At 52.8% G+C, this 8,829-nt stretch overlaps 1 protein-coding gene across 4 annotated transcripts; it reads right to left on the reverse strand.

Moving 5' to 3' along the window:
• Nucleotides 1-1,844: 1,844 nt before the first annotated feature.
• On the reverse strand, nucleotides 1,845-6,645 carry G6PC3 (glucose-6-phosphatase catalytic subunit 3). Of its 4 annotated transcripts, none has more exons than XM_086357448.1 (6): nucleotides 6,300-6,645; nucleotides 3,840-3,946; nucleotides 3,346-3,436; nucleotides 3,039-3,157; nucleotides 2,718-2,859; nucleotides 1,845-2,499 (listed from the first exon to the last, which is right to left on the reverse strand). In XM_086357448.1, the coding sequence occupies exons 1-6, from the start codon at nucleotides 6,515-6,517 to the stop codon at nucleotides 2,136-2,138; spliced, it is 1,041 nt and encodes a 346-aa protein (XP_086213574.1). In that variant the 5' UTR covers nucleotides 6,518-6,645; the 3' UTR covers nucleotides 1,845-2,135. The 4 variants fall into 4 exon arrangements, with proteins under 4 accessions (XP_086213574.1, XP_086213575.1, XP_086213577.1 ...); XM_086357449.1 differs by having other exon boundaries at nucleotides 3,840-4,107; XM_086357451.1 differs by lacking the exon at nucleotides 3,039-3,157.
• Between the last annotated feature and the right edge of the window lie 2,184 nt (nucleotides 6,646-8,829).

Genomic DNA, 8,829 nt, shown 5'->3' on the forward strand with positions numbered 1-8,829 from the left:
TCTCAGCCTCACCCCTGCTGCTCCTCTAAGCTGCCTCAGGCCCCCCTTCCACCTCCGTGGCCCAGGTCTCAGCTTAGAAGTGTGCTCTTTCTGAGGGGTGAGGGGTATCCTGTCCAGGCCTTCTCCCATGTTCTTTCCCACACCCACTTCCTGCATCCTGTTCTTGTTCCCCCTGGAGCCTGGGCCAGCTCAGGTGGGCACGGGGCCCAGAAAGCACCTTCTGGCTCTGGGGGCTCCCTGAGTGAGGAGGGAACAGCAAGTTTGGTGCCTTGGCTTCAGCTGACTTAGGGAGAAATGCCTTAATTTCACTTTCCTCCCCTCTCCAGCCCCAGGGGAGGATCCTGAGGGTCTCTCTACAGTCTTAAGATGTGGAGGGGAGGGGAGGTGGGCTCCCACCCTGCGATTCTCACCATTTTTCCTGGTGTCCTCAGCATCTCCACAGAGCCCCCCTCTCCTCCATCTTTCTCCTGGCCTCAGCTCTGTGCTCTAGGATGTGGGCCTGAGGTCTGTGGGCAGGGCAGCCTTGCCTTGCACTCCTCAGGGCCTGTTTCCCCTTCTCGGGCTGGAGAGAGGGAAAATGTGTGGGGAGCGAGGGGGCTGGACTCTCGGGTTCTGCGGGACCAAGAGGAGCTGCGGAACCAGGCCTGCTATCCCTCATAATCTGTTGGCCTCCCTGCCCCTCCGCTGGCACGGTGTGGGGAGGGGGAGAAGGTGGTCCCTGCAGGGGGGACTCCAGGCTGGTGAGAGCCCCCCTGCTGTTCAGGACCAGATTTACCCAGCCACCCAGCATATTGCAAGCAGAAGGGTCAGGGCCCAACTCCCTCCTAGGACCTTTGGCTTTGAAGCCTGGGGAGGGTAAGAGTGGGTGTGGGTTCTAGAAGGAACAGGGACAGAACCCAGGAGCCTGCCCTCAGCTTCAGCTTCCCTTCTGGGCTTCCTTTGTGGGCCACGCCCAGGGAAACTAAGACCTGGATGAGGCTAGGAGCTGTCCTTGCTCTCCCAGGAGCCCGGCCTAGCCTTGCTTCCAGGGCTAGAAGCCCACAAGACTTTCAGGGAATGCTGTCCAGCCTGTGGGAAACCAAAGATGGGAAGAAGCTCCTGGGGGGCTAAGTCTTCCTCCCTCCTTCTCCCCAACCCTGCATAGTCTTTCTTTCTTCCCCTCCCCAGGGCCCCAACAATCTGTTTACATATTTATTATCCTACTGGGGGCCTGAGCAGGGTTGAGGGAGCCAGGGGAGGGGCAGGAGTCCCGCCACCACAGGTTTATCATGCACTGTGTCTTGCATGTTGTTAGTGTGTTCTAGATCTTCCTGGGGTGTGGGGCTGAGCCCCAGCTCTGGGCCCCTTCCCCTCCCTCTTCCCATGGCCTGTCTGGTTCTCATGTAAACCCACTCCCTGCTTTGTCTCCCTGGACATAGATTTCAGTTGAGTATCCTGTAATCTGTTACACTGTGTGTCCTTGTGGAAATAAAACTTGTTTCTGGCAGTGCCTTCTGGGGCCAATGTCTCTGTTCTCTGGGGTTCCTACTCTTCTCTTCTCCAGTCCCTGGACTAAACAATTTAGGAAACAGAGGCTGGGGTGGGAGGGAGTGGGATCTCTGTCCTGTAGGTTAAAGAACAAGGTTTCCCTGAATGTAGCCACAGCATCTCCTGGGACCTCTGTGTGGCTGAGGTGGTGGTGGTAGGAAGGGGGCCCAGGGCTAAAGGGCTTGCTTTTCCTTCTGACTCTCAGCCTCTGTGGGCACAAGGTTGGAGCGGGTGCAGAACAAGCAGTCTGGCAAGGGTTGCCCTGCATGCGCATAGCCAAGTCCGGTGGAGATGTTCATGGAGGCAAGAGAGGAGTCCAGAGGTGTGGAAGGGCTTTATTGGGGCTGCTCCGAGCCCCTCACAGTGTTACAGAAATCCACTGTTCTCACTGTTGCCTTTGCTCTTTGGGGACTTGGGAGGGAAGGCAGGAGGACCTTCCTGGGAGAGAAAAGGCCCCTCTTTGGGGCTGTGACCAGGTGGTGGGAGAAGTAGAAAATTCAACATGAGCAGGGTTGCTGGGGGCTGGAAGTGGACGGAGCTGCCTCCCAAGGGTGGAGGTCACAGAGCATGGGCTTTGTGAGGGGAGGTGGGTGCAGGAGGCACCAGAGTCAGGAAGAGCGGATGGGTGGTGCTTCCTGGGCACTGAACATGTGCACCAGCCAGGGTACGAGGGCCAGGACCAGGCATGGCCAGAGGGTGTACTTGAGGAAATTGAAGATGTAGAAAAGGCTGATCTGAGGGGGGTAGCCCAGCCAGTTCAGGGGGCCCAGCAGCCCCATGGCCAGCACAAGACAGACTAGTTTCTGGCCATATCCCAGGTGTGCCCGCCGTACCTGGGCATAGCAGGGAGAGTGCAGAGCGATGCCCAGACCCAGGGCGGCCCCTGAGTCACGGCTCAGGGAGGCAAAAGGCCGGCTGTCCAAGTGCACCCACTCAGGCCGCTCACACCACTTAGAGGCTAGGTTGATGGACCTGTGGAGAGCAAGAGTCTTTGCCAGGAGAGAGATTCCCCTGGGACCCAGAGGGTGGATGGCTTTCTATCCCTTTGGGGTCTACCGCCATGTTCAGGAGACTGTATGTGAACTGGTAATGTGTCCCTATTTAACAACAGCGAACCAGAGAGCCACCAGGCCAGATAGAGGGGAGGCAGGAGAGGCCCCTATTTCCCCAAGCTTCAAAGCAGAACTTACCAAGAAAGATCCAGGCCCAGTGTAAAGAGGGTCCAGTAGATGAGGCTGGCACCCAGCAAGAGGGCCAGTGAGGTCAATCCATAGAAACTTAGCTCCCGCTCCATGGGCACCTGAGGGGTCATCAGCCAGCCCAGGACAGCACCTAGGGAAGCAGGGTGACAGCAGCTTCAAGGAGTTTGGGGCTATGACCCTCACCCCGAACAGCAGGATAGTTTGTCAGAAGTGGGACTTGGGGTTGGCCGTACAATGGGAAAATGATACACTGGTCCTCCCACTGTCAATGGCACCCTCTGGGTCCACCCCGTTGCCCCAGTTGCTCACCAGTTATTAAGCCAGCCAACACCTGGTGAGGGAAATGTGCTAAGAGGAAGACCCGAGATAAGCCGACCGCCAGCAGGAAGGTGCAATAAGCCAAGCTAGGAATCACCCTCACCCAGCGGCTAAAAAGAAGAGAAGCAGATGGTTCACGAGATGTCCACGCACTGCTGGGCTTCCCTGAGCACCCAGGCACTTGGACCAAATAACCCGGGGTCCCCAGAACTCCAGCTCTCAGGCCACCCTGCTGCAGGGCTTTTGGGTCCAGGGTACCGTCACCCCACCCCCACTGGTGGGCGATGCCAAGGTGTACCTGTGGGCCCGAGTGGCCATCTGGGAAGAGACGGCTGTCATTATGGGCCAGAGGGCTGCTCCTGTGATCATACAGTGTCCAGAAGGGCTGCCTGCCGGGGGATTCAGAAACTCAGTTCGTGGTCGGAGCTGAGTTTGGTGGGAGCCCAGGTGCACCTGGTGATAGCTCAACACAACTGCCTCCCTGTGGCCGCGAGAGAGCCTTCCTCCAGCGCTGGCCATAGCTCCCTCTGCCCTGAAGCCTCCCCCAGCCCCCAAGCCTGCAGTCACTGCTGTCAGACTTCTGCCTTGACAACTTGGCTCTAGTCAATACAAGGTAAGCAACTGGCACACTGGCATGGGCGCTCCTACATTTCTTCCGTGGGTTTCTTTGTTCTCTGGTCCAGTAACTGGGAGACTAGGCTTCTGATGATTAGGTGGTCCCGGCTGAAAAGTACTATCGAACACTCACCAAACGCTAACCACATTGGGCGAGGGAGGTTTGGGGCTTCTCACCTGGGCCAGTTTCACAAGAAGAGGGGAATTGGTGAACCTGGGCTGGAGCCTGGCTGTAGTACCCAGACTCATGGACCCACCAAAAGGGCCTGTCTCCAAACAGAAACCTAGAAAAGAGCAGATGCCATTGCACACACACACACAGACACACAAAGGCCAGGGGAATGGGGGTGAGGCAGATGGACACCTGGAATACTCCGAAGGGCTTATAGGGTGGAGTCAGAGAGGACATCTGATCTTGGGTCACTGCCTTGCCACGGTTTTTTACCTTGGAACAGAAGAAAGTGTGCATTTTTTAAAAAAGTGGTAAGGAGACAAGAGATTGTGGTGTGTGTGGGCGTGCTCTGAGATGCTCAGAAGTCCCATTCTTATCCCTCCCACTGCAAGGCCAGCTCTGTTCTTGTCATTTACAGACAGCCCGGGACCTGAGTCTCCCTCTCCTTCCCAGACCCTCACTCTGCTGCTTCTCTGTTCTCCATTTCCCAAATTCCAGCCTCAGTTACTTAGGAAAGTCTCTCATGCTTGAAAATGGTAGTGGGGCGGGGCTTCCCCGGTGGTCTAGGGGCTAAGACTCTACACACCCAATGCAGGGGGTCCAGGTATGATCCCTGGTTAGGGAACTAGAATCCCCTTCTGCAACGAACAGTGTGCGTGCTGCAACTAAAGATACTATGTGCCACAACTAGGACCTGACACAGCCAACTAAGAAATAAAACAAATATAAGAAAACGGGGCGGGACTTCCCTGGTGCTTCAGTGGTTAAGAATCCGCCTTCCAACACAGGGGATGTGGGTCTGATGCCTGGTTGGGGAATTAAGATCCCACATGCTGCAGGGCCAAAGCCCATGTGCTGCAGTCACTGAACCCACGCGCCGCAGCAAAAGAAGCCTGAGCATCCCCCAAGGAGAAGCCCATGTACCTTAACTAGAGAAAGCCCATGCACCACAATTAAGAGCCCCCTGCCACAATGAAGACCCAGTGCCCGCCAAAATAATAAATAAAGTCCTTCTATTAAAAAAAAAAAAAAATGGAGGCAAGGAATGCACAGGGAAGCTGAGGGAAAACAAAGAAGACAAAACAGTTTTAAATCCCCTGGCTTAGCTAGGTGCTTCGCTGGACCCTGGAAAACACACAGCAGACTAAGAGGCTGCTGTGGCCAGAAAGAGAAAAGGTTGGGAGAACAGCAGAGATGCTGACCAGGAAGCCAAGGGCTGGGAAAGGGACCTGCCTCTCCCCGCCAAAAACTGAGTCTGGTTCACACACCAGATGCTCAACACATACTTAGGAAATTAATAGGGGCTTTGCCATGTGGGAATCAATGGTCTTAGGGGAACAGGATGAGACGGGAAGGCTGATACAGACTCTGAGGGAGAACAGCACAAAGCAAAGGGCAACTCAGTAGGAAGGAAATGATTAGACAACTGCTTTACCGTTTATAGTAGGGATGAAGGCCTGGTAGAGAGAAGTGGAAGGGAAGGTATTTGGTTTTTCACCAAGTCATTCTAGCCCATTCAAGTGTCTCCTATGAAACCCCCTTCCCTCCCCCAGGCTGGCAATATGGCAATAGATGGTGAGGTGAGGAGAGGTGCAGTTGCACGCCCAGTGGGAAGTATAGCTCCCTTCTGCACCCAAGAGAACAGGTGGCACAAACAGATAAGCCCCAAGGGCCCTACCCACTTGCCTGAGTCTGTGTCAGAGCCTACTAGTGAATGAAGGTGAAAAGCGAGAAGAGAAAGTGTTCCCTAAAAGGCAAAGCTTTAGCCCCAGTGCTTTTTGAAATTTACTGTGCACACGAACCACTTGGGGTCCTTGCTAAAATGTAGATAATGATTCAGGAGCTCCCACCTAGAGCCTGAGATTCTGCATTTCTAGCAAGTTTTCAAATGCTCCTTATGTTGATGGCCATGGCCTGGTGACCACACCTTAACTTGGAAGCCTTTTCTGTCCTGAAAAGCCAGTGTTGAAGCTGGCACAAAGCAAGCTTCTTAAAAACTCTATCAAATTAATGAATGAAGAAATGAATTAAAGAGTGAGTTGAGAAGCAGGACTTTCTGCTACTTAAGTCACCATTGATGTTTTTTAAAAATACAGATTCCCAGGCTCTACCCTGGAGTTTCAAAATCAGTGTGTCTGGGATGGGATGGGATATTTGCATTTTAAACACGCCCCCTTAAGTGATTTATCTGATCAGGCCCGTTAAACACTAGTCTAATGATTAGGACGGGGACTCTGAGGTCTGAGTTCAAGATGCACAAAGATGCTCAAAGAGGAAAAGTCAGTGGCCATGGGGTAGGGGTGGGGAGGTCTTAAGGTTCCCTGGGGGTGGGGGTAGGGGTGGAGGTAGGGGTGGAGGGGGGAGCCAGGCCTTTGAGGCAATTTCTGAGAGGAATCAGGGTCTGCACAAGGCTCAGGGCCCTTGGCGGTGGGCGGCCAGGCCGCCGGAGGGCTTCGCTGTCTCACCACTTGAAGACGAGGTTGAGCCACTCGGTGATGAGGCTGATCCAGAGCACCGCAATGCCCACCCGGCGAGACGCATAGTAGGCCGCGGGGAAGTAGAACAGAAAGAGGCTCTTGGGGTCCCCCAGAAAGGTGACCCAGAGCCACACGTTCTCCAACCAGGGCAGCTGGTTCTGCAGCGCCTCGGCCATCGCGATGCCCGCGCCCAGCGTGGACTCCATGGCGACTCCCGGGCTGGTCCGGCCAGGGTTTGATGCAAGGCGGAAGCCGAGGAGTCCAGGCGACGAGTAAACTGCTACTCACTGCCCTCCAGAGCCCACCCTTCGGAACCGAGGCCCCGCCCCCTGGCGGCGACCAGTGTAAACCCCGCCCTCGACCCCGCCCCTCGCAGCCCTAGGTTCGCGCGAGCCGGGCCTCCAGCCGGTACCGTTTCCTCCTGCGCTCTTCCCAGCCCTTCCTCTCTACTGGGCAGCGTAGGGGACAAATCTTTGCGAAGGCGTTTCCGCAGAGCCCCACGTGGCTGCTATTGCCGGCACGTGGACGTAGGGCGTAGAGGCGGCTCTAGCTGCTCTTCCGGGTCATGGGACAGACTAACCTGAGGATCGGCGGTGCGTCCAGGGTTCTTGCTTTGCTGCTGTGAAGACGGACATGTAATATCCAGAGCTAGGATTCCTTCCGGACCAGACTTTTCTCCTCCAGTACCGCTACCCTCCAAAGATATTTGGAGATGTCTTGGAGAGAAGGCAACCCCTGCTCCGGGAAGCCAGGCATCCCCTGTCAGCGCTGAAGTGGGACCCTAAATTTGCACACTCAGGTGGCTAAGCCGGCCCACACCTTCCTCCACCAGTCCAAGACTTTCCTGCTTGAATTCATCCGCTGTTGATTTGGTGGCCGACAGATCAGCTTCTTGATTCTGAGGGGTCGTTCCTAAAGGCTTTGAGAGTTCTTACACGTAGCATAGACTTAAGTCACACTTCCTCCCAGTTCTAAGCTCGCCTTGTCCCTCTCCTTTCGTCGTCCTGTCATCTTGCCTTCCAAAACCCCTCTGGGGAGGTAAACCTTGAGATAGCTAGGTTGGTGAGGGAGGAGAAGGAGCACACACCTACGACAAAAATTAGAATAATCCTCTGGAGGAACACACACAGAAAACAGAAATCTCAGCTAGTCTAGGTGAGGTCTTACCTAGAGGCAGAGTTGAGGTGGGAGGAGATTGTTGAAGTGGTTGCTTCCCTACCTCAAGCAACTTTATTCTTCGTGAGTTCTTTGGAAGGTGAATATAAGGATATAAATCTGGGTTCTAAATGGGAAGAGATTAATTTCACTAATTAAAAAGGTATGGGGAAGGGAATCTGGATTCATATCTCATTTCATTCCCTTGCTAAATGTTTTTCAATTGCCCCAAGGAAAAAATTCACATTTTCTAAGTCTTTTGAAAGTTTACTAGTGCTCAAGCTAAGATAGCCTTTATCAGTCCAGTCCCACACTCAGTTTAATGATATATTTCTAAGCTACTTTTGAAAGCACCAAGCTCTTTCCTTTTATGGGTCCTGGCATCTGCAGTTCCCTCTTGCTGGTACCTGGCCACTCTTTCCCTGCTTGTCCATCAGGTCTCAGATTTATCACTTCTTCAGAAAGCTTTTCCTAACAGTGCCTGGCTTTGTGCCTGGGAACCTATAATCACAATGTTACATGAAAAGTTGAGTGGCAGTTACATATAACTTGTTATGGGGGAGACAAGAAAGTTCTCTGAAATAAGCCCAAATATACTTATTTCTGTTACAATGATTGTAGTAATATGAAGTTGATGTCCCTTGCAAGGCATGAAAACACTTTTGAAATTTGTTCATGTTAAATAGTGCCAGGACTGGTCCTTTGCCATCTTCTCTTTGCCTGTTGTTACATGAGGCTCTAGAATTTCTATAGTGGAGGGGTAGTTGGGTTAGGGATGGCGACTGGTGATATTAGGGTTGAAAATACATCTGCATCTCACTTACATGTTAAGAAAACTGTTTTATATATTAGATAGTCATTAATGGGGGGGCCCAAAACTCTTGCTCCAAGACTTCCTTTGTCACCACCACTGCTCCTCCTGGCTCTGGAGAGGGCAAGAGGGGTGATGGGGAAGCATCTTGAGTTTCAACGGTAATGGGTGATCCTGGAGAAACTACCACGTAGTAACTACATGTCATGCATTTGTACACATTATTTCATTATCTTCCACTCCTCCTAACTACTATGTGAAGTGTTACCTAATACAGCATAAAAGTTAATAGTACCATTTTTGGAAACAGACTGTATCTTTGCTAGTTGTGCAACCCTGGACAAAGTTTAGTCTAAGACTTAGTTTCTTCATCTGTAAAATGAGGCTATTGATTCCTACATCGAAGCGTTGTTGGATGCTCAATAAAGGAATAAACAGAATCAGGCTTAGTAATTTGCTCAAGGTCATGTAACTCAGTGGAATTCCGATTCTGGTTTAGCTAACTCTGTAGCCAATGTCCTTTCCACTACCACTCTAATTAGGTGTAATCGT

The sequence above is a fragment of the Bos grunniens genome, chromosome 19 (genome assembly GCF_055505025.1).
Source record: "Bos grunniens cultivar Pamir isolate PY7600 chromosome 19, Bosgru_T2T1.0, whole genome shotgun sequence".
Taxonomy (NCBI): Eukaryota; Metazoa; Chordata; class Mammalia; order Artiodactyla; family Bovidae; genus Bos; species Bos grunniens.